General features: G+C 43.0%; 1 protein-coding gene and 1 long non-coding RNA gene across 5 annotated transcripts in view; one reads left to right on the top strand and one right to left on the bottom strand.

Annotated features, from left to right (window-relative positions):
* Positions 1-22,496, bottom strand: part of LOC102430804 — a 32,147-nt gene extending 9,651 nt beyond the window's left edge. The window contains exons 1-3 of one of the 4 annotated variants that reach the window (XR_002828655.1): positions 22,055-22,496; positions 16,076-16,129; positions 5,796-5,890 (exon numbers count right to left, since the gene is read on the bottom strand). This is a non-coding gene — a long non-coding RNA (uncharacterized LOC102430804). Of the gene's footprint in view, positions 1-5,795; positions 5,891-16,075; positions 16,130-16,662; positions 16,963-19,989; positions 20,135-20,361; positions 21,299-22,054 lie in introns of those variants that run through there. The other 3 variants (XR_002828653.1, XR_002828654.1, XR_002828656.1) reach the window with 3 other exon arrangements.
* Positions 22,497-25,076: 2,580 nt separating this feature from the next.
* Positions 25,077-27,278, top strand: part of PURA (purine rich element binding protein A) — a 7,847-nt gene continuing 5,645 nt past the window's right edge. The window contains 1 exon segment of the mRNA XM_023752165.1: positions 25,077-25,099. Coding sequence (XP_023607933.1) covers positions 25,077-25,099 — 23 coding nt within the window.

Below are 27,278 nucleotides of genomic sequence, written 5' to 3'. Positions count from 1 at the left end.
TAAAACATTATCTTGATTACTGAGTGTTTTGGCTCCCCTTAAGTTTTCTGTCTCACTCACTGTACCCTAGTCCTGGCCTGGGCTGAAAGAGAAGAGAGAAGGCAAGAAGAGATAGTCAGTGGTTTAAAGACTTATATGCAGGGGTCAAAACCTAACGCAGAAAAGTTGGCAATTCCATTTTATCCTGCTCTATGCATTCTGTGCCCTGGGCGCCCTCATGCCAGTGAAGGCCGTTCTTTCATTGAGCGCCTTCCCTTGCCTTGGCAGCTGCACTCACTTTTATATGCAGGTTCTGGAATGCTGGGAGCTGTATGGCAGCCAACATCTCTCCTCTCCCTTCTCAAACATGACGTTCTCTGTAATTCAGTTACAGACACCTCTTTAGCCTTTTCACCCAGGGAGCCTGATCAAGGAACCTAAGAACTATAAGCCTCATTTGCCTTCTCTGGGTATGCAAGTGAATTTGCATATATCTTGTGTCCATTTGCATTCCCCTCACATGGGGTATTTAGAATAAAAACAACATTCATGAATCAAAATGAAGCTTGTTCCATTCTTTTTCTGTCAAAGTATGGTGTAAGTAAAAGGATACTGCAGTGTGAGAAAAGAGCTGAAATTATATTTGCCAGGGTTATGTGTAGTTTTAAAGATAAGCCAATTTGGTGGCATTTACCACCACAAAAATTGGCATTTAATATTTATAGGTTTAGCGTTGCAGAACATAATCACTCATGACTGAAAGAGCCAGCTCCTTCCTCTACTATTCCTGTAGAAATTTGAGCAAAGAGCCCCTGAAAGCTGAAATGGCCCTCTTTTCCTTCTCCAAGCCACCACTTAAAGGGTGGAAGTCTGATGGTTCCAGTTAACTGATTTCTCCATTTGAAGTGAAATGAATAAGTGGAAGAACCTATAAAAAGGGAGAAAAGGAAGGAGTGTTTCTCCTCATCCTCCCTCAGCCCCTCTGGGAGCTGAAAGAACTAAGGAAAGGAGTAGTCTGCTATGAACACTGCACAGAATTTCATCTAAAGAAACAAATAGCAGACAGTAGGCTGGCCCCAAATGAGATGCAATCCAAAATGATGGAAACTGATACTGTGAATAGCAAGGGCAAGTTCATTATAGAATTGCTTTAAAGAGTAGAACAGGTAAGTAAGAATATGTCAACATAACTCCAGCACTAAAACCAGAGGGTGTGTGAGACAGGGATTACTTTTGTATTATAATACAAGTGAAATTAATTCTTGTATTATTTTTCATATGAACAACTGTAAACCTACCTTTCCTCCACTCTATATAACATACAATTTACCATTTTATCCTTTTAAGGTGTACAATTCAATGGCATTAAGTACATTTTACAACGTTGTGCAACCATCACCACCATCTAGTTTCAGAACTGTTTCATCACCCCCCAAAAAAACCTTGTACCCATTAACCAGTCATTTCCTATTCCCTCCTTTCCCTATCCCCTGGCAACCATTAGTCTGCTTTCTGTCTATTAGGCTATAGAGACTGACTTACCTCAATATCCAGATTTGCCTTTTCTAGATATTTCATATAAATAGAATCATATAATATTTGGGCTTTTATGCCTGGTTTCTTTCACTTAGCATAATGTTCTCAAGTTTCATCCATGTTGTAGCATGTACTAGGACTTCATTTCATGACTGAATAATATTTATCATATGGATGTATCACATTTTGTTTATCCATTCATCTTTTGGTGGATATTTGAGTTGTCTGCTATTTACATTTGTGTACAAGTTGTTGTTTAAACATCTGTTTTCAATTATTTTGGAAATATATCCAGGAGTAGAATTACCAGATCATATGTAATTCTATATTTAACTTCTTTTTTTTTAACTCTCACCTGTGGATATTTTTTCCGCTGATTTTAGAGAGAGTGGAAGGGAGGGAGGGAGGGGAAAGAGAAAGAGAGAGAGACATCGACGTGAGAGCAACACATGAATTGGTTGCCTCCCGCACACGCCCCAACCAGGGACATGGATCAAAACCTGCAACCCAGGTATGTGCCCTTGATGGGGAATTGAACCTGAGACCCTTCGATCTGAGGCCTGATGCTCTAACCACTGAAAAAAAATTGCAAGGGCTAGATTTAACTTCTTGAGGAACTGCCAAACAGTTTTCCACAAGGGGCCCACCCAGTTACATTCCTATCAGTAATATATGAAAGTTCCAATATCTCCACATCCTCACCAACACTTTAATGGACATGATCAGTAAGTGGAACTTGACTTGAGAGGAACCTCAGCCTCAAATATTGGAGAAAAATATGAACTGAAATAATCCTGGTTCTTTAAATTAGAGCAAATTCATCTCTCTTCTGCTAAGCAAGATAAATTTAGGTTGCCTTGAGGGGGAAAAAAAATGCTCCTTTGTTTCAATCCAAAGCAGATAAAAGAACAAAATCCAGTAAAGGTACCACAATTAAAGAAATTCTACTGAGGAAATAGTAACTAAAATACTAGCAAATAAAATTCAGCAGCATCTTAAAAGAATTAAACACCAAACTAAGTGGAATCACATTAGGAATGCAAGGATAGTTCAACATCAGAAAATTTATCGCAATAACTAACCATTTAAAAATTCAAAAGAGAAAAGTATATACGATCACCCCTTTATTGATAGACTCCTTCAACCAACAAATGTATGCTATGCTAGATTCTGGGGATATGGCAGGCAACAAAAATTGAAAAAATCTCTCCCCTAGAGAGCTTACATTTTAGTCAAGGTTGATATGTAATAAATAATTAAGCAAATAAATATATAATATCTGAAAAAATATAATATGCTGTGAAAAAATAAAGGGAGATAAAAATTATAAGGATAGAAAAGTAATATAATTTAACCTCTATTATAAAAAGACTAGAGGCCCGGTGCATGAAAATTCATGCACTGGGGGGGGGGGGGGTCCCTCAGCCTGGCCTGCCCCCTCTCACAGTCTGGGAGCTCTCAGGGGTGGGAGGCGGCCCGGCAATCAGGGGAAGGCGATGCCCCATCACACCTCTGCTGCTACCACTGCTGGCAGTGCAAGCCTTGGCCGGCTTTGGTTACCTGTGCCTCGGCCGGCCCTGGGCGGCTGGGGGACTGAGGGGACTGAGGGTCTCTGGAGGCAGGCAGGCATGGGCCCGGCCTTGCGGCACACCTGCTGCCCCGGCGGGCGTGGAGGGGGACTGGGCACTGCCATCTTGTGGCTGTGGGCACTGCCATCTTTGAGGGTGTGGCAGTCAATTAGCATATTCTCTCCTTATTGGCTGTGGGTGTTGCCATCTTTGAGGGTGGGGCAGTCAATTAGCATATTCCCTCCTTATTGGCTGTGGGCACCACCATCTTTGCAACAGCATGAGGGTCAATTAGCATATTCCCTCTTTATTAGATAGGATTCTTCTGACTACTAAGTTGACAGTTAGCTCTAGAGACAGGAAAATGCTATAATAGTTTAAGTACGGAAAGATGGTGGCTAGCACCAGAATGGTAGTAAGTGAAGGTGGGGAGAGGTGGTTATATTCTGGATGTGTTATGAATCTATTATACCATGGCTTTTTAAAAAACTAAAGTAGAGAAAATTATATTTTCTCTGGATTAGTTCAGGTTTTCAAAGAAAGATCCTCTTATTTCTTGCCTGGAGATAAAACAACCTGGTTGCTAGCTTTCTAAAGCTGGGTAGGGAAAAGAGTAGAATGTCCTGTTTAGAATATAGACTTTCATGTTTTCATCCCATGCATTTGTTTTCTTTCTTTTTTTAAAGTTATACAAGGATTTTTATTTTTTATTTATTTGTTATTCTTTTAATCCTCACCCAAGGACATACTCTTATTGATTTGAGAGAGACAGAGAAAGGAAGGAGAAGGATAGAGAGAGAAACATCGATGTGAAAGTGAAACATCAATCAGTTGTCTCCTACATGCACCCCAAATGCAGATCAAACCTGCAACCTGGCTATGTGCCCTGACTGGGAATTGAACCTGTGACCTTTTGGTGTATTGGAGGATGCTCCAACCAAGTGAGCCACACTGGCCAGGGCCCATACATTTGTTTTCATACTCATTCCCCAGAGCTTGACGTAACCAAGTCCAGAGGTTCTCTAGTTCAATTTCTCCAAAGAAGATACCTTCCATCTCCTGTATGTTGAAGTAGAAGAAAGCATCTGACTACTATGGTGGCTGTAGAGGGTGAGCATCTGGGTTCTACATGATCCTTGTAAGAACTTTTAAATAATCCACACCCTTCAGCCCATTCCTTCCCTGCATATATTCTTTACCCCTCCAATTCCTTGGCTCTCTGAGGTTCCATTGCTGCAGTATCTAGGTTTTTTCCTTTCTCTAACCTAAGTCATTTGTCATTTCTCCATCGCTTTTCTTTAGCCTCTCACCTGAGGCTATTTTTCCATTGATTTTTAGAGAGAGTGGAAGAAAGAGGAAAAGACAGAGAAAAATATTGATGTGAGAGAAACACAGTGATTTCTCTCACATGCACCCTGACCGAGGCCCAGGCCAGGGAGGAGCCTGCAACCGAGGTATATGCCCTTGACCAGAATCGAACCCAGGACCCTTCGACCCGCAGGCCAACGATCTATCCACTGAGCCAAACCAGCTAGGGCATCTCCATCCACTTTTAACTTTCATATTTGATGCCTTGGGATTAAAGATGTTTCCTCACACCATTGAATATGGTGTTCGTGTTTTTATTTCTTGCTCTCTTACAAATGCCTTTAAACATATTAATTATGCCTAATATGACTAATAATAGGAAAGTGCAAATTAAACCTTCAGTAAGACACAATTTTCCACCTATAGGATTAGCAAAGATCACTGAAAAGGTTATTTGGCAGGCTTCAGTTCTTCTTTGACTGTTAGCTGGAAACCTCAGTTCCTCACAACGTAAGTCTTTCCATAGTTAGGTTGTCTGAGTGTCCTCAAGACATGGCAGCTGACTTCCTTCAGAACAAGTGATAGAAGAGAGAGAAAGTCCAAGAAGGAAGCCACAGTCTTTTTTTAAACAGCCTTATTGATATATAATTTATAAACTATACAGTTTCCTCATTCAAAGTGTACAATTCAATGGCTTTATTTACAGAGTTTTGCAACCATCACCACAATCAGTCTTAGAACTTTTTTATTATTTCCAAAGTAATCCTGAACTAAGCCATGACATCCCAAACCCCCACCTCACCACCACCCCTTCATTACATATAAAATTATATAATATCTGGTCTTTATGACTGGCTTCTTTCACTTAGCATGTTTTTAAGATTCAACCATGTTAGAGCATGTATCAGTATTTCATTTCTTTTCATTAGGTGGTCTCTTTTTGTCCAATAGCTTTTAGTGAAATTCCCACTTATTTCTATTTATATCTCTAGGTTTTTCTCTCACTGTTTCTAGATCCAAGAAAGACCTGGATCTTCTTGGCATGGAATTTGGGTTAGCACTTTCCAACCTCAGAAACAATTCCCTTTAGAACTAGTTGAGGTTCCAATTTTGCCTGTGGTCCCTGTGTCCTTGTAGTCTTTCATAATCTAATCTTGCAAGTGACATACCACTACATCTGCCATATTCTATTGGTCAAACAGACCAATCCTCATACAATGTGGGAGAGGACTATAATAGTGTGTAAATACCAGAAGTCAGGAATCACTGAGGGCCTTCATGGTGGCTGCCTACTACAGTGAGAATGTTGTCATGTTGCAATCCATGTGAGAAGTAAAGGCTTAACCTCTAAGTTTGCCCCATTTTATAGATTACCACTTACAAACAACAAAAAAGCTCACTTACTTCGCATGATAGAAAGAAAAAGCCCCGACTTGGAGGAAGCTATCCAGGAGTCAGTGTCCCTTCAGCAGCAACTTGATCAATATAGTGGTGAATATCTGGAATGAGGAAATGAGGATTAACACCTGGCTTGAAAAGAGAACAGAGAAAGAAACCAAACACTGATAGCAACTTTACTAAACACAGTTTTAGCTATATAAGTAAAGTTGAAAAACACTTTCCTGGAATAAATGTATTCACCCTGAATTCCAACAATAGCTATAGACCACAGAGAAGCAAGCAAACTGCAGCTTTCTTATGGCTTGGTCATAAATATCCACTCAATCATTTTGTCAGTCAACATATGTTGATGATAAATAAGGAACTTTTACACTCAATTCATATTTTCTGAGTTCCCCTTTGGGATATGACACTATAGTTAACAATATAATAAGGAAACGTAAAGCAAACACACAGCCCCTTCCTTCAAAAACCTTTCATTCAAAATCAAGAAAAACTAGATAAATGACACACATATTTGTTTTTAAAGACAATAAACACAAGGTGCTTAAAAGTTTTTCTTCAAAATATACATATATTGCCATTTATCTTGGATTCTCTTTTTCCATTTCCATGTGTTTTTAGTTATTGATGAAAACTGTTATATACAAGATGGCTTTTTCAATTTAAAAAAAACCCACATGTTTTAGGGCACAATGTAGCTATACCATCTGTTTGGGCTTATTTTCCTGGTTAATGTGTGTGTCAATTCAGTGGATAACTAGTAAGATGAACATTTGGAGTTCTGAAATTTCTTTGAGAGACTAATTTGTGTTAGATGGTATAGCCATGTTAAAAGACGGTAAGTTGAATCTCTTTGGTACAATTAAAATACAAGGAATTATATAAAGATAGCTTTTACTAAGCTTGGTTCAACAGAAATATTCCCGATCAACAGATTGAAGGAGCTTTTTATTTAAAACTAGAGGACCGGTGCACCGATTCATGCACTGGTGGGGTCCCTTGGCCTGCCAGTTTCAGCCCGATCCCCACAGGCCAGGCTGAGGGACCCCACGAGTGCACAAATGAGTGCACCGAGATGGTTTTGGCCTGATCCCTGCAGGCCAGACCAAGGGACCCCACCAGTGCACAGATCCATACACCAGGCCCCTAGTATGCATATAAAATCTTTGGTTAATCTCTTCCCGCCCTCCCGCCTCCCCCTTCCCTCTGAGATTCATCAGTCTGTTTCATGTTTCCATGCCTGTGCATTGAGCGTCTGCCCTCTGGTGGTCATTGCGCATCATAGCTACCTGTTGAATGGTCAGATGGTCGCTTAGGCTTTTATATATAGACTAGAGGCACGAAATTCATGCAAGAATAAGCCTTCCTTCGCCCAGCTGCCAGCGCCAGCTTCCTTCTGGCACCCGGGAGAGACAGAAAGAGAGAAACTCAGCAATTGGTTGCCTCCTGTGTGCGCCCGACCAGACTGGGAAACCTGCAACCCAGGTTTGTGCCCTTGACCAAGAATCCAACCCAAGACCCTTTGGTCTGCAGGCCAACATTCTAACCACTGAGAAAACTGGCCAGGCAGGCTGCAAACTCTTAATATCAAAAGGAAGAGGAAGTTTTAAAAAGCTTTAGGTAAGAATGATTTTCATTCTATAAAAAAGAAATAAGTATATACCATTTTACCCCCAGTACACTAGCAAAAATTAAGTGTAAAAATACCAAATACTGAGGAATAAGTAGAATTCTTATAAACTATGGGAGAGTGAGAAACAATTTTGCATTCGTTATCTCACAGTTAAATATTTACAAACTCCATAAACCAGCACCCCTACTTCTAGGTATATAACCAAAAGAAACACTTGCATATGTGACCAGGAGGCATGCATAATAATTTTTAATGCATCAATGTTTATAAATTTTTGTAAGGCTAGAAACAACCCAACTTGTACCAGCAGGAGAATAAATTGTAGTATCTTCACACAATGGAATGTTAGTATTAAAAATGAACAATCAGCCTGGCTGGTGTGGCTCAATGGTTTTGCATCAACCTATGATTCCAGGTCAGGGCACATGCCTGGGTTGCAGGAGCCACTCCCGGGGGAGGCAGGAGGCAGCTGATCAATGATTCTCTCTCATTATTGATGTTTCTATCTCTCTCTCCCTTTCCCTTCTTCTCTGAAATTGATAAAAATATATTTAAAAAAAACCAATATGGACAACCATTCTATACAACAACATGAATGAATTTAGAAACATAGTGCTAATAGGGTAAATCCCAAAAAACTATATATTGGATGATAGCATTTTTATAAAGCTCAAAAATAGACAAATTAAACAACATATTAGCATATATACATTTGTCATAAACCTAAACTTTAAAAAAGAAAACATCAATGGAATGAGAAGGACAAAATGTAGAATACTGGTAACCTCTGAGGGCAGGGGAAGAGATAGAGGAGGAACACAAAAGTAGATACAAGTTACTGAGAAATGTTCTAGCACTCAAGTTGGGTATGTCATTATATTATTAATCCTATGTGTTACATATATCTTTTATATATATTAAAAATAAAATTTAGAAATATTGGCATAATTCATTCTCCTTTCTTCCAAGTGAGAAGAGCTGATTTTTATTCTGCATGTAAAGAAACTGAGGGTAGTATGGCTCTATCTCCAAATAAAGAATGAAACAGTTCTTCAAGATAGAACCCCTCTCAAAGCTGATAGATTTTAAAGAGAGTAATCAGTTTATCTGAAATCAAGAGAATATAAGCAAAATTAAATTCAGGTGAATTAAATGGGATTTTTTTTCTAACATATGAACGGAGTATGTGGTAAACTGAACTTCCTACCTGCCAAAAAAGTATGATGATCCAGGATGGGATCTCAGCATCACCAGCTGAAGTTAAAATGTCCAGAGATAATTGGGGAAAGAGAATTTTCAGGAAAACTAGAAGCTCAGATTAGAATACCCAGCATAAAATGAGCAAAAAATACAAAAGCTAAATAAATTAATTCATTGTTTAAAAAAAAAAACCCACAAAACCCTTTCTTTAGCATAGATTTGCAGCAGGGAGGAAGAAAGGGACTGGAGTAATAGAGAAAATTGAGACAGTCCCTCAAGGAACTCATACCCTAGTAATCACACAAAAAAAGCTTTCAATGTGTAAATGGAAAACTTACTATACAGAACCAATAAAAAAGGTGTTCAGACAGAGAAAGAGTAAAATGGTCCAACAATGAGAAAAGAAAAGAATACTTAGAGGTTTTCAAAGCAATGCAGTTGATTAATCTAATGAGTAAGAGGACAGTTTTAATCTTAGGCCAAAACTGTTGAGTCTGAAATCTGGAGAGAGAGAGAGAGAGAGAGAGAGAGAGAGAGAGAGAGAGAGAGAGAGAGAGAGAGAGAGAGAAAGAGAAAGGGAAAGAAAAACAAGAAAAGTTAGTGCCCCAGCAGGTGGGAATTCACATTTATGGAGTGCTATGTGCCAGATCCTCTTCTAAATGCTTTTTATGAATTAACTAATTTAATCCTCATAATATATCTATGTAAAAGTTGGTATTATTATCCTCATTGGATAAATGAGGAAACTGGTGCCTATAGAGGTTAATTTGCCCAAGGTCACATAGTTAGAAATTTAAGAGCAGAGTTTTGAACATTGGAGATTGGATTACCCAGCCCAGTTCTTGACTACCACCGGAGGGATTTCTTGTGCCGCTCCAGCACGGCCAAGGGTGAACCTGAGGAGGGGCAGTGAAGTAATGAAGAAAAGACAGACAAGAGAATACAGCTGGGGCTCGGTGGATCTCCTGTACCTGGATGAGGACACAAAAGACCCAGCCTGCAAGCCAATGCTTTATGTTATAGTCTGATTAAAACAAGGGTAGATTAACATGTATACAAATGTTCTTGTTTTGGCAACACTTGCTGCACCTCCCACAGCCCATTAGCTACTTAGGAAGGAAATAGGGAGGGCTACAAGGTCAGACTTAATTATGCTAGGAGAGCTCTGCCCTCTATGCTGGGACTTGTTTGTGGCCCTGCCACAGATCAGCCGGAGGCTTGACCCTAGAGCCACTCCCTACAATTTCTTTTTTTCTTTTTTGATGGGGGAAAAATACTTTAAGGTGTGCATTAAACCCTTTTTTAAAAAAATGTTTTTTGTTGATTTTTAGAAAGAGAGGAAGGGAGAGGGATAGAGAGGTAGAGAAAATTTTATGAGAGAGAAACATCATTGATCGATCAGCTGCCTCCTGCATGCCCCCTCTCCCTGCCCCTGGGGATCCAGCTGGAAATCCCGGGCATGTGCCCTGACTGGGAATCCAACCAGTTATCTCTTGGTTCAACAGTTGAAGCTCAACCACTGGGCCACACTGGCCAGACAAGGAGGATTTCTTAAATAAAGGTTGGGAAAAAACAGAAGAGCTAGAAAAAGTTGTTCACATAATTTCATTAAAATTTATTTATATACAGGTGAGGTGAATTGTAAATATTGAATTTTTATCCCCAGACATGTTACACCTTGATAAATATTTGTTTAAATATGTTTTTATTTATTTTAGAGAGAGTGAGAGGAAGGGACAGGTAGAGAGAGAGAAACATCAATGAGAAAGAAGCATCCTTTGCCTGCTGCACACTCCCTACTGGGGATGGAGCCCAAAACCCTGAACATGTGTCCTGAGCAGGAATCAAAATGGCAACCTCTTGGTACATGGAATGATGCTTCAGCCAACTGAGCCAGGTCACAACTTGATAAATATTGTTGGTGTGCCTCAAAATTTTGTACTGGACAATAAGAATGTAGAATATTACAGAGAACCTAGTGGAGAAAAGCTGTGTGTCCAGGATCATGATCTTAGGAGAAAATCTCATCTTTTTTATCCCTCAGGATATGGAGATAGAAAATTACTCAAGGTAAGCCTGGCAAAGCCCTCAATTTCCACAGAATAGACTGATGTACTTTATAGCCAATCTCAGTGCATGTATGTATTTATTCAGTCTCTTTTTTATTTCTTTCTCAGCAATCTAATAACTGACTTGTTAGGACCGTTTGGTTCAGCAGTACGCTAATGCGATAAAATTGATGGGTTTAATTCCTTTTTAGCTCAGGTGACCATAAATTGCACCCCTAAACTTAGCAAACATGAGCTGTTGAATGACCCTAGAGAAACTGTGTTTGGCTCAGAACAAGTCTATCAACATTACAAAAGATAATGCTTTACTGAGTGTCAGAACTTTCATCATTGTATTCAAGAACACATTAATTTTCACAGAGAATGATAAAAGTGATATTTTTAATGTCTCACAATGAATCTCTGAAACAATCAAGAATATATACAGTGGGCCCTTGAGTTTAATTCGTTCCATGACGGAGCTCGTAACTCAAATTACTTGTATGTCAAATCTTAAAGTGAACGAGTGAGACACGTGATGCTGGGCTGATGTTGTGGCGTTCACTGTGACGTTCGCTGCACCAACTAGCGGTGGGGTTTCTGAAGCTGGCTCATAACCCGAATTTTAGCTCACAACTCAAAGCAAAAAATCGGCCGAGAGACAGCTCGTATCTCGAAAAACTCATTAGTCGGGACACTCGTAAGTCAAGGCCCCACTGTACTTGGAAAGTTCAATATACTTGCTCAGATTGACCTTACCTATGTTATACAGTTATACATGATAGAGTCTTTGCCTAACCTCACAATATATATTCAATCACTCTTGTTTTTATATAGCCAATAAAGAAACAAATAAATAAGAACAGAAATGATTTCAGTTTCTTATGGAGGAAGTATTACATGAGGACAAACTAATAAAAACAAAATCCCAAATAAAAAATGCTAATTTATATGCTTACAATAAAGTGATCTGATGCAAATTATATAATTCATTGAGTGAAAGAAACCCACAAAGCAGTGACTGAGCTTTATTTAGCAGACTAGTGACCCAGTGCATGAAATTCGTGCACATTAAAAGGGAATTAGAGGAAATATTTTAATATTGCTATTTGCCCTTTATAATAGAAGTGTCAGAGATGAAAGAAAATTAGTAAAATGTACATGAAAATCTTCCTCCTGTCAGAGTCTGGGGCACTCCATGGGAACCAGAGTCAAGTCCCCGCCCACCCACGTGCACCTCAAAATCGCACGAGACCCAGACCCAGCCAGTCCCGCCCCCATTGGGCTAGATCCAGACCTGGCTGGCCCGCTGGGTGGGGGGCGCAGCCTTAGGTTGCCTGGCCCGGCACCGGGGTAGGGGGCATGGCCTGAGGTCCCCCGGCCTGGGCTAGGGGGTGTGCCTTGAGGTCCCCTGGCCTGGGACAGGGAGTGTGGCCTGAGGTCTCCCATCAAGCTCCGCCAGGCCGGGGGGTCACAGCCTCAGGTCCCCCGGCCTGGGGCAGGGTGCACGGCCTGAGGTCCCCTGGCCTGGGCTAGAGCAGGGGGAATGCCTTAAGGTCCCTGTCAAGCCCCACCAGGCAGGGGATGAGCTCTGAGGTTCCCCATCAAGCCCTGCTGAGCAGAAGGGCATGACCTGAGGTTCCCTTGTCAAGCCCTGCCGAGCAGGGGGCACAGCCTGAGGTCCCCCGCCCAGTGGAGCTTGGCAGGGGAACTCAGGCTGTGCCCCCTGCCCAGCAGGTGCAGCATGAGGTACCCCAGCCTGGCGCCGGGGCAGGGGGCACGGCCTGAGGTCCCCTGTCAAGCCCCACCAGGCAGGGGGCGCAGCCTCAGGTCCCCTGCCCTGGCCCAGCACCACGCAGCCTCAGGTCCCTGCTGATTGCTCATTAAGGCTCGTTATGGGAACTCAGCGTCTGCTGTGGGTGCAGCCATCTTGTGTTACGGAATCCCTGCCTCTGCCATGGGCACCACCATCTTGACCATTATGGAGTGATGGTCAATTTGCATATTCCCTCTTTATCAGATAGGATTCTGCTGCTCACTAAACTAAAGCCAAATTTTTAACATGCCCTGACATCTGACAAGGCCACAATAATAGGGGAGGTGCCTCATTATTATCCAAGAATATTCAGAGGAAAGGAAAAGGATGGTGAAAGGCAAAGTTAATACGAAAATTTATCAGATTAAGAATGAGTATAAGTAAATCTCCAATTTCAACTGGAAATAGAAATGGCTCAAATTATCTTTATAGACAATCTCAGTGCATGTATGTATATTTTTATTGATTTCAGAGAGGTAAGGAGAGGGAAAGGGAGAGAGAAACATCAATGATGAGAGAAAAACATTGATTGGCTGCCTCCTATAGGCTCCCATGTGCCCTGATTGGGAATCAAACCACTGGGACACTCAACCACTGAGCCACTAGCTGGCAAGAAATGTAAAGTTTTGATGTCTGATATTTCAGAGTAGAGATAGAAACCACACTCTTAGTAAGGGTTAATATTCTAAACTTCTCCAAAGTAGAGGTATGGGAAGGAGGGAAGGAGACAGGGAGTTATTCAATGGCAAAGAGTGCAAGCTATGAAAGAAAATTGTCTAGGTTAAATTCCTAGCTCTGACACTTGGTAGCTGTGTGATTTTGACAGGTTTTCTTAATCTCTCTATGCCTCAGGTTTCTCATCTGTAAAATGAGGATAACAGAACTTACTTATAAGGTTGCTGTGAGGACTTCATCAGCTAATATATACAGTGTTTACACAGTGCCAGCTTTATAATAAGAGCACTATATAAACATTCCATTTTTTATTAAAAGATATCTAAAGACTAATATCAATGGAGATATTTAATCAGAGAATCAAGAAGAAATCTGATACAAGTGTGCAATCTTTTATCCCAAATCCTTGGGGCCAGATGAGTTTCTAAATCAAATATTTTAAAAATAATTTAGGAGTTTAATATATTATGCTGTCTACATTTTACTTAACATGTATAGCCTGGCTAGTGTGGTTTAGTGGTTGAGCATTGACCTATGAACTAGGCAGTCACAATTAAATTCCTGGTTAGGGCACATGCCCAGGATTGCAGGCACGATCCCCAGTAGGGGGCATGTATGAGCCAGCTGATCAATGATTCCCTCTGATCATTGATGTTTCTATCTCTCCCTCTCCTTTCCTCTCTAAAATCAATAAAAATATTTTTTTCAAAACAAAACAAAACATGTATTATCCTGGGCAGCAGCCCTTAATCAAACACATATTTCCACAATGAAATGCATCAATAGTAACACCAAATGGAATAAATGAAGACTTTTGAGTCATGTCAATTCCAGTTTTTGCCACCAAACAAATTAAGAAAATAATTTGGGATTTTTCTCAGAAGATGGCGGCGTAGTAAATGCCTGTACTCACTGCCTCCCACAACCACATCAAAATTACAACTAAAATACAAAACAACTATCATCCAGGACCACTGGAAAGCTGGCTGAATGGAAGTCCTATAACTAGAGAAGTATTAAAGAAAGCACACTGAGACTGGTAGGAGGTGCCGAGATTCGGACCAGGCTGGGCCAGCACCCACGTGTGCCGCTTTTTTAATCGGGAGGGAGATGTCTCTGTGGAGGCCGCCGGGAGAAGCTAGGGATCCCAGCCCCATACCAGACCCCCAGCCCAGGGTTCCAGAGCTGGGAAAAGAAGTCCCTACGGGCAGTAAGAACTGTGAGCTATAAAAACCAGCATAGATTGGGGCTCAGTGACACAGAGGCTGCTGGAGACCCAGCTGTTCTTCTTAAAAGGCTGGCAACAAGAATTGAACTTACAAGGTCCTGCTTCCTCTGAGCTCCAGCTCCAGGAAGAGGCTCTGGGGAACATAGACACATATGAGGAGGAACTGGATTGTCTGGCATCTGGGCAGGAACTCAGGGAGGCTTTCTCCCAGATGGAGGTGCTGGCAGGGATCATTGTTCCTATGCTGGGAGCTCCCAGGTCACAGGGCTAACTGGCAGCCATTTCTGTTTGCTCTGCCCTAGTGATTCCCTAAGACCCCACCTCATCCAATTTACCTCACCCAAGCTGTGTGCAGCAGCTTTTGCATATAAATGGCCTTTCCTTGCTCAGGATAAAATCTTTCAAATAAGCTGCAGCTGGGCCAGGGAGTGCCAAACCTATCAATAAAAGGCCCAAGACCCAGCACCAGCACCAATCTGCCTTGCTTCACAGCTGGGTCTCATCTAGGCACTTCCAAACCCAATACAAAGAGGAAGAATCTGAAGATCTCTCTGTAGCTCCTGCTGGGTGGCCCCAGGCAGTGGCTGACTTTGCACCTCTCTGGAGACCCAAGAGCCAGTGTACCCAGTGGTCAGTGTCAGACCATACCAGTTAACAACTCTACACATCCATAAGTGACACACTCAAGGGGCAGACACAGTAAGCACCAAAGCCCCACTGAAGCAAGTCCTGATCCACAGGGGTGTCTCCTACACAGCAGCTCTCTCGCTATAGTCACAGCTGGACCTCACTGCCAATTGGCCTGAAGGTCGATTCCTCCCAGTGACACCAACAACAATCAAGTCTCAACTACAACAAGACTATGCTCACAGCCCACAAAGGGGTGTACCTAGAGCTCTCAGCTCAGGTGACTGGGGAGGCTGAGCCACTGGGCTCTAGAAAACACCTACTACACAAGGCCACTCTACCAACTCAAGGAGACCTAGCAGCTCTACCCAATACATAGAAACAAACACAGGGAAGCAGCCAAAATGCAGAGACAGGAAGGCATGTTGCAAATGAAAGAAATGGAATTGCAGATGTATTATTGTGAATCTCTGCCTGTTTGTAGTCATAACTTTTATTGTATTAAATAATGAAATAATCATGGGAAATAGAGCAACAATGATATTAAATGAATTTTCTTTTCAGAAAACCTAATGAGTACCCAGAAAACCTAATGAAATGATTTTCTCTTTAAAAAAAGAAAAAAAAAAGAATGTATAAGTAATTATCACATGGGATGTTACCTGGATTATACTTGAGGATTTTATGTGTCATAAATTGTTCACAATGCCTGAAATATCTCCCCAGATATCCCCATGGATGACTATTTCAGGTCTCTGATCAAATGTTACTCCCTCTTCAGAAAGGTTTTCTTGATCATACTATTTAAAATGTCAGGTGGGAGGCATGCACACACACAATCTCACAGAAAACTTTTCCCCCTTTCTTTGTTTTTCTTTTTAGAACTTATCCACTATCCAGCAATATATTATATATTTGTTTATTTGTCTTACTAGATTGGCAAACTACGAAAGCAGGAATTTGTTTTAATCGAGCACTTAGAACAATGTCTGGCAAATAGGCAGTTGATAGATACTATTCAATAAATGGCTGAAGAAAATAAAGCTGACATACCAGTAAACAGTGGTGGGTCCCAAGAACTAGTCCTGATATGGCAGGCAATACCTACTTTAAAAAGGAAATTCAAGGCAAAAAAAAAAAAAAGTTATTTCAACATATGTTTATGTAATATGCATATTAATGGGACTTCAAAATAGTAATTAAAAACATTTCATCTTTATACACATACTTACCAAGTAAATATTGATTCACTATTTAGAAAGTAAAAACTAATCATTACATTTACATTTACACTGCATTTGTATTTAATAATTAATTTTTAGTATTTAAGTAAACAAGAAGGAAAAGTATACTTAAAAGAAAAAAATGCTATAGCACAAAACATTAAAAAATTTACTTTGTATTCCCCCTCATGCACAAACATTTTATTCACCATAAAAAGAAACACAAATGATCATCTAATTGGAAAGTGCTACTACATTCAGTTGTACTGTAAAAATGGCCTAAATTAGCTTCGGAGAACAGTGGCATCTGGTTGTATGTACACACCAATATATATACATATATCGTCTTGCTCCAGGTAGTAAAATGGTAACACACTGATATTCTAAAGTAAGCAAGCGAAGGAGTTTGGGAATCACCATAAAATGCGCAACAATGTACTTTCCAGTCTAGACAGATGACTCTTGGAAAGGCCCAGCTTTTCTCTCCATCTCTAACCTCATCCATATATTATTTGTGCCTTTGGAATTACTTTTAAAGAGAAGAAAAGGGAAAGGTGATATTAAGAATTTAGGCCACACTCTTGGAAAAAGTACAAAAAAATAACTACCATTTTCAAATTACCATACTTGTATCCTATAAATTGACATTCCATTTATTATGGTTAAAAGTAAGATAATAATTTCAACATCTGTTACTTTTACCTTTGCACTTTTTTCTTTCCATTACTCTTAAAACAGGAAATAGAAACAACCCAAAACACAAAAATAAAAGAATGCTCTAACAGTAGCTTTCAAACTGTGCTATCCCAGATTATGCAAGGATTTTCAATTAGAATTACTTGAAAAAAATAATGGAATTGAGACTGTATATGTTTCTCTTCCTGAAATAAGACAAGTTAGCACTGGGCCAGGTGTTGTTTCTTAACCATGACTTCAGGATGGGAGGAGATGGTTAAAAGAGGTGAAGCTAGACAACTCATACCAAAAAAAAGATCAGAAGCTCACAGTTATAATCTGACAATGAGATCAAATTTTAATAATTACTGCCCCCTTTGCTCTCAAGTCCTATATTATTTAGTGAGTTTCATCTAGATAAACACATTTAGATGGTACTGAGGATAGGGTGAGGAGTGAATTTCCACAGCTCTACACCCTCAGCAGAGAAGGTTCTGCTTACCTGCTTCTGAGAACTGGTTCAATAGCATGTTAGCATTTAAGGAGTAAACCAAAGGGTCCACTTCAATAACTCTTACACTAACAAAGAAAAAAGCTGCCCTTATTTAAGTGAAAATTCACGATCACTAGCTTAGTCTGTGTCAGGGCACATATGAACTACACAAGTCTCATGCTTTTGACCCTCAGTTCCTTAAGTCCCAAGACTGGAATGAAACCAGATAAATGCCTGAGGAACCACTTCACACCCCAAACACGTGCAAACTTTGTTCAACAGAACACTTTACTGCCAAAATGGAGTTGGCAGAAATTTGGAGCCAAGGCCCCCAGGCTGCATGATCTGCTGGCACCAGAAAGCTTAAAAATCTTAACATAATACTGCTCAGTTTGAGTTCCACCAATTTGCTTGAGACGCCTTCCCCAAATTTGACTTGAGAAAGATGAAAGCTGCCATCAAGAAAGACTTTATTAAGACTTATCCTCTATATAAAAATAATTTGATTTCCCACTCCTGATGGTCATACCTCTATATTCCTTGATGGTTATGTTTATGCTATAAATCTAATGCAGTCTATTTTATGATGCATGTAAATTCAATTTTGTTTAGTACAGGGAGAACTAAATTAGTTATGACAAAGTTCTACTTAGAAAACATTTGTATCAAATAACCCCCATATATCACAATTTATTACCCTCAAAAGTGTGAGAAATTAAAATATAGAATATCTGTAAATTGCTATTATTTTGCATTTGATTTAGCTTGTTCTCTCATTTTTCTGAATTTGAGTAATCATTTATTTGTATACTAGAGGCCCGGTGCATGAAATTCATGCACTGAGGGGGAGTGTCCCTCAGCCCAGCCTGCACCCTCTCCAATCTGAGACCCCTCGGGGGATGTCCAACTGCCGGTTTAGGCCCAGTCACTGTGGGATCGGGCCTAAACTGGCAGTCAGACATCCCTCTCATAATCCAGGACTGCTGGCTCCCAACCGCTCGCCTACCTGCCTGCCTGATTGCCCCTAACCACTTCTGCCTGCCAGCCTGATTGCCCCCTAACCACTCCCCTGCCAGCCTGATTGATGCCTGACTGCTCCCCTGCCGGCCTGGTCCCCCCCAACTGCCCTCCCCTGCCGACCCGGTCCCCCCCAACTGCCCTCCCCTGCCAGCCATCTTGTGGTGGCCATCTTGTGTGAGGGTATGACAGTCAATTAGCATACTACCTCTTTATTATATAGGATGAACTATTTAGAAAGTGAGGAAAGAAACCAAGAAGAGTTCTTCTCTTTCAAAACGTTCAACAAATTAGCCTGGCCAGTGTGGATCAGTGGTAGAATGTTGACCCAGGAACCAAGGGGTCACTGGTTTGATTCCTGGTCAGGACACATGCCTGGGTTTCAGACTCAATCTCCAGTAAGGGGTGTGTAGGAGCAGCCAATCTTTCATGGGTGTTTCTATCTCTTTACCCTCTCCCTTCCTCTCTCTCTAAAAATCAATAAAGGAAAAACAATTTTTAAAAAATATATTTTATTGATTTTTTTACAGAGAGTAAGGGAGAGGGATAGAGAGTTAGAAACATCAATGAGAGAGAAACATTGATCAGCTGCCTCCTGCACACCCCCTGCTGGGGATGTGCCCGCAACCAAGGTACATGCCCTTGACCGGAATCGAACCTGGGACCCTTTAGTCCGCAAGCCGATGCTCTATCCACTGAGCTAAACTGGTCAGGGCGGAAAAACAAAATTTTTTAAAAAGATTCAACAGTTAGGTCCTATTTGGGATCTTCATAAGCTTGATGAAATTTAATGAGGAAAACTGCACCTAAATTTAAAATTGTAGTTAGAATACCAGCAACTATACAACTAGTAATTTTAAAGTTGTAAATGCTTGCCCTGGTCGGTTTCGCTCAGTGAATAGAGAGTTGGCTTGGGGACTGAAGGGCCAGAGTTCAATTCTGGTCAAGGGCACACGCGGGGTTTACAGGGTTGATCCCCAGTAGGGGGCGTGCAGGAGGCAGCTGGTCAATGATTGTCTCTCATCATTGATGTCTCAATCTCTCCCTCTCCCTTCCTCTCTGAAATCAATAAAAATATTATTTTTTAAAAAGTTGTAAATGCTTGATAAATATGCAGTATTGAGAAACTATAGCTTGCTTTGGAAGGTTAGCTTGTGCTGTTTCCACAAGAGATCAAGTTTACAGTAAAGATGCTTGCTCCTCATATAACTAAAAATGGTGGTGGTGGGGAGCTTATTGAGGTGAAACTTTCTAATCTTTTCCCTCAGTACCTCCATGTATTTTAATAATTTCTCTTGACTTTCTATTTTTTCCTCTTCTAGAACCTCCTGGACAAAACACCCTTTAGGATATCAAGTTGCAGAAGACTGCAGTTTCAAAGATATTTATATAGTAGTGCTGCCACCTAAAGATGAGGTGAATAAAGAAGCAATTCAAAGGAAATGACCCATCATTCTTAAAATTCTTAAACCTGTCTCAAACATTTTCTCACCTCTAACTAGGCATTGATAAACATTATGTTGTTAGTATGGGAGTTGAACTGTTTCACAATAACTTACTGCTGAGCTGCAATTTTCTATGGCAGAAAATTTCAAGCTCAAAATTCAAATCTTTTAGAGTCTTCTATGGTTTGGGGTCTCCAAGAATATCTCCCGAAATCATTTCTTTCAGACATTAGACACTGCCTACCATACATGGCGTGTGTGTGTGTGTGTGTGTGTGTGTTGGGGGGGAGGGGGGGCGGTGAAAAGATACCTGGAAGTAAACATTTGCGGGATTTCCGATTTAGTGGATAAAGAAGTGGGAGATAATATAGCTATGATATTTCCCTCTATCACTGACAGACTTGCAACTGTGAACTAATACTTATTTTTTGTAACTCAATTTTCTCGTCTATAAAATGGGGTTAATTTCACTTTGCTCCTACTTACCTCGCAGGTTAATTAGATAAGCTTATTGGAAAAGTAAGCTTATTGACTTCTCTGAAATTAAAATGATAAAGATGGTGAAAGCAGTTTCCTTTTTGTTTTGTAGCTAATAATTTTTAACAGATCCACTTTCTATGCACGCAGTGTTGCAGAATGAAGATGTGACAGCATACGAAGCCAGGAAAAAAGTTGCCGTGCACCAAAAATCTTGTTAAACTTGGTACGATTTCAAGGCAACTCTTAAGAGGACATTTTATAGCTGTGCATTTCAATCTCTGCATAGCAATTTATGAAAAATTAACTCGCCCCTTTTGCTTTCTCCCTCTCGGCCCAAGGACGCACACATAATATTTATCAGAGTTTTGTCCTTAGTCACAGTCCCTCCAAGGGGCCCAGTTTCACCTACACTGCGTGGGAGGCTGGGCAGCAAACCCCACACTTCCTGTCAAGGATTCCCGGGGCGACAACCCGAACGCGGCCGACCCACCTTCCTCTACGCTAATTCTGCCCTTCCAGCCCCGCCCGACCGGCGTTTGAAGGCCAAGGTGAGACCCTCCCGGGAGATAAAAGGCCCTTTGCCTCCAGAGAAATGAGGGCGGGACGAGGGCCGGAGGGGGGCGGAGGGAGGGTGACGCGCTGGTAGCTGCACCAACTATGACTCTGAGGGCCCTAAACTGGAGCTGACGCAGGCCCTGCAGGGCCCCGTTCCCGCTAGAGCCTGGCTTCGGCCTTCAAATCCCAAGAAGGGTAAGTCCTCCAGAGGCCGCTGCCGGCGGCGGATGGAGGCAGTGCGGGCAGAGAGTCCGCGGGCAGCCCCCTCCTCAGACGCGCTTCCAGGCCTGGGCCGCTGACTGTTGACGCGCCGACGGTGGAGGGCGCGCGCACGCGCAAGATGGGGGCGGAGGGAGCGCGCTCCGCGGCCGCCGCCGCCGCAACTGAATCCGAGGGACGTGAGGGCGGAGGGCGAGAGCCACGGAGGGGGGAAAATGGTGGGTAGCGCGGGGCGCGCGCTGACGTCGCCCGGAGTCACGCACGGAGCGCCGGGTTACGCGCCGACGTCTGGCTGCCACGACTTGCCGTCTGCAGCGGCGGCCGCGGCGAGCGGATCCCGTCGGGGAAGGAGGAGGAGGGGGGAGAGCCCAGGGGGCTGTGAGTGAGCGGGAGAAGCCGGGTGTGAGCGGGGCCAGCCCGCGGGAGGGAGAACGAGCGAGAGCCGAGCCAGCCTTCCGAGTCGCCTCCTCCTCCTCCCCTCGGCGTCCCGCCCCCGCCTGCCAGCCCGCCCTCCTCCCTCCTCGGGCAGCGGAGCTCCAGCGAAGCGCAGCTCGGCTCGCGCCGCTGTCCAGGACAGGTGTGGCGCGCGCGCGCCCTCCTCCCCCTTCCTCGCGCCTGCCGAGCGCGCGCCCTCCCTCACCTGCGGCAGGACAGCGCCCGCCCGCCCGCCCGCCGGGTAAGCCCCTCGCGACCTTTCCTGCGGCCACTGCCACAGCTCGAGCCCACCCCGTCCCTCTAATCGCCTTCCTACCCCCCAGGAATAATTACTGTACTAGTAATTATGTCTGTGTATTAGACATCCCCGCACCCTCCCTCGGGAGACCCTGGCAGTGCAGCAACGCCCCCCCTCCCCCGTCGCGCAAGAATGAACACCTCCAAAAAAGAACAAAACAACACGCCCCTTAAAGAAAGAAAACAATCCTACCTCCGCAGGCACTGGAGACCACCAGTGGTGCCCGTTTGCTTAGCAATCCCTAAGCCCTATTTTCCCTGGCCACCTTCGCCCGGGGCCTGGGACAGTGCGCCAAACGTGGCCGACACTCCCTGCACAGCAACCCTGGCAGAAGGGGAGGGGAAGGAGGGTTCTAGGCTCCACTACCAACCCCTCCTCTCCTGTGTTCAACCTCCCCCTTCCCCCCCCCCCCCCGTAATACATACACCCGCCCAGGATTCGTTGTAAAAATGAAAAATAATAACATTCATGCTGACATCGCAGATGAAGCCAGGCCCAAGGATGGGTGGCCCGCGCAAGGCATTTTTGCTGCCCCACAGAGCTAGGTCAGCTCAACAGCCTCCTCTGCCTTTGATGGGGGCCAAAGGAATGGTTGTGAAGCCGGAGGGGCTTCCCTTTGAGCAACAGTGCGCTCCAGAGGCGGGTGAGATGTGTGTAGGGGAAAGGACCCAGGGACCTCCCACCCCCGCAGATATATCTGCCTTGAACCTGAACTTGGATAGAGAAAGGCCCAAGAGTCCGACTGGGGCAACTTTCTTTGGTTCGTTGTCTACCCCTGAATAAATGCCACCTTAATCTCGCTGTCTCTGCAGACCCTCTTGAGGGTTCTAATTCGTTCTTATTTGGGCCCCTTACGTTTCCGTCCGACCAGGCGCTTTGGGGCAGCTTTTTGCAGCGGTATCTGTGTTTGTGTCTCGCGTCCTTGGAAGGGAGGTTCTAGTGCTTTACAATAGGCTAAATTGGGTTTGACAGCTTTGGGTAGACTGTCAGAAAAGAAAAGGCTTTTTTTTTTTTTTATTACTTCAAGACCCCCCACTGTTTCCCTCCCAAACGGACGTTTTCAGATTTCGGCTTTGAGAATTGGAGTGTTGATTAGTGTGTGGAGGGAGTTGCTGATTTCATTCCTTTGGGTACTAGTAAAACCATTTAAGTATCTTCCGGAAGAGAGAGAGCTATTGACCTTTGCATTGGTTCTGTTTGGACCTGTTGGGTACATAAAATGTCAGTTTTCTGAAAATTTTTGTCTAATTTAGAATGTGTGGTAGGTTTATTTAACTCTTCTGAGAATGCTTAAAATGAAAACGTTTTGTGAAAGGCGAAGATTCTATTACATGGATTGTTCTCTTCAGATTTTAAATTTATATCTTTAACCCTACGCATTAAAATAGCATTGAAGAGGCATAATATTAAAGTTCAGGTGAGCTATAGAAAGGGGATGCGCATTTTTTAAAATGATTGGTGAAATAATATTACTATTAGCCTTAGTTGTTGTCATTAAATGTTAAGATCTACTTGAGAGTCTCCCATAATTTTTCTGGTAGATAGCCATGAGAAGTGGTAATTTCTCCACTTTGAACACTTGCAGTACAACATTCCAGTTTTAATGATTTGGATATTGAAGATAATTGTCTAGTTTAAGACAGGCATTTAACCTAAGCAGCACTTGAAAACATGTTTTAGTGTTCTTGTTCTCTTTTATTTTAGAAATTGTGATTTTGTGAAATATTAATCGTATATTGTTTCTATTGGAAACTCTATAATCAAACGGGCTTATTATCCAGAAGAAGATCCCCTGTCTCCAAGTTTATTTTATAAATGCATGTGCTAATTTTTACTTTTAAAAAGCAAAGCTGAATTAGGTTATTTCAGAATCACCCATAGTCCAGGCTGAGGGAAATTGAGGCTTTTTTCTTTTTGGTTTTGCCTAATATCTGTTTCACTTGCAAACAATTTTTTGTTGGTAAGAGTTTGTTAAAGACAGATGATGGGATTAAAAATAAAGCAATCTATTCTCTTCAAAATGTCTGTTAGTGTTACTAAAAGCACAAGAAATCTAGAGACATTTATCATTTTTTAATGTAAGCATACTTTGAAAAAGGGAATCTTTTATGATTTTTTCATTAACACATTTTGTTGCATATTAATATAATATATTTCGTTTTTCTATTTCCTACATTGCATTGAAATTTTAAATTTACAACTACTTATTTTAAAATTACATATTTAAACAGATAGACACTAAAACTGGCTTTTCATTTACCAAGTTAGTATATTGTTTAGGTAGTTAACCAATGGTTAGAAGTCATTTTAAATCCACAAATTTTCTAATGGATTTTCAATGTTAGGATGAAAATCTGACTTTGAAATTCTACTTAAGGTTCAAACTTTTTGTTTTAAGACTTTCCCTGAGTCATTATTCATTCTTCTTAGATTATCTTTTTAAGGCTACTGTATTCTATAACCTAAGAAAAACTACCTTTCACCACCCTCCCAATCTGACCGAAAGTCCAGATTTACAGGCTTATCCTACAATTAACTCTTGTTTGAGCAGTGAAAAAATGTACTAAATATCAAATTTTTCATTGAATTGTTTTTGGAAAAGGCATTACTCTCATTTGCTTTTTTAGATACATTTAAAAAGTAGGTGGGAAGCTGGTTTATAATAGCAAAAATTTTATATATATACATGTAGAATAAATAGCATAAAATAAGTAAGTACATATTTATGCAGAGAGATCCAGGTTTCAGTTGTTTATTTGAGCTTAATATTCCCAGTTTAATCGTTCAAATGATATTTAACTTATGTTTTGTCTAGAAATGTCATCAGTTACTTCTGTACTGGGGAACTAAGAACTCGGTTCCTGGATACACTTTTTCACAAAATCAGAACATTCCCAAACTAAAATTGCTTCAGAACCCCTGAACATAATCATTTGGGACAGGGCAAGAAATTTAGACTCCAAAGGTGGTCCAAGAAGGCTGACTGCTTAAAGCCCTAGTTTTCTGCCCTGGGGAAGTGACCATTAGCACGGAAGAAGGCTGGCGGGTTGGCGCGTGCCCCCTCATCGCAATCCTATTGGCTTTGTTGCTGCCTTGCGCTCTTCTGAGGGGGCAAGAGCTTGGTATAGCGCAGGATAAACACTTGAGGAAGAGCAGCGACTCTTCTAGCTCGGACTTCACCAGATCTTACCCTCAGCTTACAAGTGGTACCAAAATGCCCCTGCTCCGCTGGGTTCTGTAAGGAGACCCTGCCACTCAGCGTTTGCGTCCGTTTGGGGCTGGGGTCTATCCAGGGTCCTGATCGCTGCTATGGGAGCCTGGAGAAGCCTCCGCTTCTTTATACGTTTTTCTGTGTGGCTCGAAGTGCGCTTATAGTTCCTACGTCCCCTTCCCGACAGGAGAGGGAGTGCAGGAAAATCAGCATTGAAAGGGAACTATGTGATACTGGAGGATGCCCCCCAAACTAAGGGCAAGTTCTTTATGGTGCCCAAAGCCTGGATTTCTACCTCTTAGTGGGCTTCCCCATTAGGAAGTCATTTCCAGGACCACTGGCCAGGTGAGTGATTCTAGAGCTGGCTCACAAGATTACCTCAGTTGGCTCTTTGGTAGCCAGGGTGCTTTTTGCCCTGTTATCTCTTGAATAGGAGTAGCGAACGTCAGCCTAGAGCTGAAGTAACTAATGCTGGGTAGAATGGGGCCCTTGCTAAGAGAAAAAGAAAGCTGTGGATACCTAGCAGGCAGGTTTGCCCAGGATGTTGCGAAGGGAAATATTAGGGCTTTGAAGGCTCAGGTATTGACAAGGCTTATACCTTGGACTGGTCTGGGTTTCTTGATCATTAGTACTATTTTCACCCCTCTCTTTTCCAGGAAGCTTGGGCAGCCATGTACTCAGCTGTTTCCAGGGCTAAGAGTGAGGGAGACAAGTCTCCTTACTGGAGGGGGTGCAGTATGCTCAGTGGGAATGGAACCCATTGATGGGATAGGCGTACTCTTCTCAGGATGGAGGCAGCAATCCATGCTTGAGAAAGTCAGGATTAGGGCTGTTAGGTCTGTACCTTCTGAGCCCCCTGTAGAAGGTGATGGGTAGAGGGTAGGGACATTGGCAGGGGGTCCTCTGGAGATAGGCCTTAGCTTTCCTACAGCTGTTAGGACTGCAGGCTTCAGTGAGGTAGTTATGAGCATTCGCTATATATTTTGGAGAAGGAAAATAGGCCTTAGATTATGCCTCAAATGTAGGAAGAGAAAAATCAATGATTTCTGAGACTAGAGACAACCCCTTTAGCTGTCACTGTCCAAAGACTCATTGGTTAACTAATGGTCGGTAACCTAGCTGTCTGCCTAAAAAAGCAGCAATCATTTAATGTTTTACTTTTTGAGAGGTGGGGGCTCTCCTTGACACTCGGGAGTTTCTGGGAGGGGCAAAATGATGAGTGAACCTGTGTTAATGAATCCCGTAAGGAACTGCGTTTCCCAGGAAATTCCTGGCATTTTTAGCTCGTGAATATCCTAAAGCCTGCTTGATTTTCTCCTCCATTCTGGGTCCTTCCAGAGAGGAAGAAGAGTGGGCTAGGGGCTGAAGGCTCGGCAGGGCCTGGTTCATCTGCAGAGCTGGCCAGCAACCTAGACTGGGCTGAGCCCTAAGCAGAGTTGCCCCCCTTCCCCAAATCTCGGAAGGAGGAGGGGGAGGTAGGCAGGCAGTCTGGGTCCCAAAGCGGGCTGGTGGAAGGTTTTTGGGTGAGTGGGGGGTTTCTTTTTGATTGTTGTTTGGGGGGAAGGGCATAGCCAACTGGAACAGGCATTGCGGGCACCCCGGCCCTGGTGCGGCCGCCGTCCTCTGCTCAGCTCCCCCCGCCGGTGAGTGCGCCCGCCCGACTGTGCGGGGCTGCGGTTGGGGGGAGGGGGGAGCGGGATCATCTGAGGCCAGAGCCGCTGCGCTGGGAGGGGGAGCGGCGGGAGCGAGGGGAGGGACCGGCTAGGTGTCTGCTGCTCCGCGCCACTGCTGCCGGCGCCCCGACCTCATCCCCGGCAGCCCCTTCTGCAGCTAAGGGTTACTGCTGCACCACCTCTCCTCTTCCTCACCCTCCTCTGCGGCCAGGGCTCTGCGGTAGGAGACAGCCCAGCCTGGCGGCATGTGGGCCGTTCTGGGTTTGGGTCTGGGTCTTGTTGGGGCCTGCAGGGGAGGGGTGGCCGTGACTTGGTGTCCCTCTCTGCAGAGGGCTCTGCTGCGCTGCGAAGGCCCCTACCCCCACATCCCTTTGGGGTCACTGGAAAGCAGAGCTCAGGCCCGCTCCCTATGCTTAGTATGGCAGCTCTCTTCTCACCCATAGTCCCCCAACTCTCCGGGCCAAGGCCGCCCAGGGTCTGGCCAACAGCGACAGCCACAGTGGTGGCGGCAGCAGCAGCTTCGACGCAGCGC

The sequence above is a fragment of the Myotis lucifugus genome, unplaced genomic scaffold (genome assembly GCF_000147115.1).
Source record: "Myotis lucifugus unplaced genomic scaffold, Myoluc2.0 scaffold_28, whole genome shotgun sequence".
In the NCBI taxonomy this organism is placed as follows: domain Eukaryota; kingdom Metazoa; phylum Chordata; class Mammalia; order Chiroptera; family Vespertilionidae; genus Myotis; species Myotis lucifugus.
This window is presented reverse-complemented; position numbering and strand designations above follow the sequence as displayed.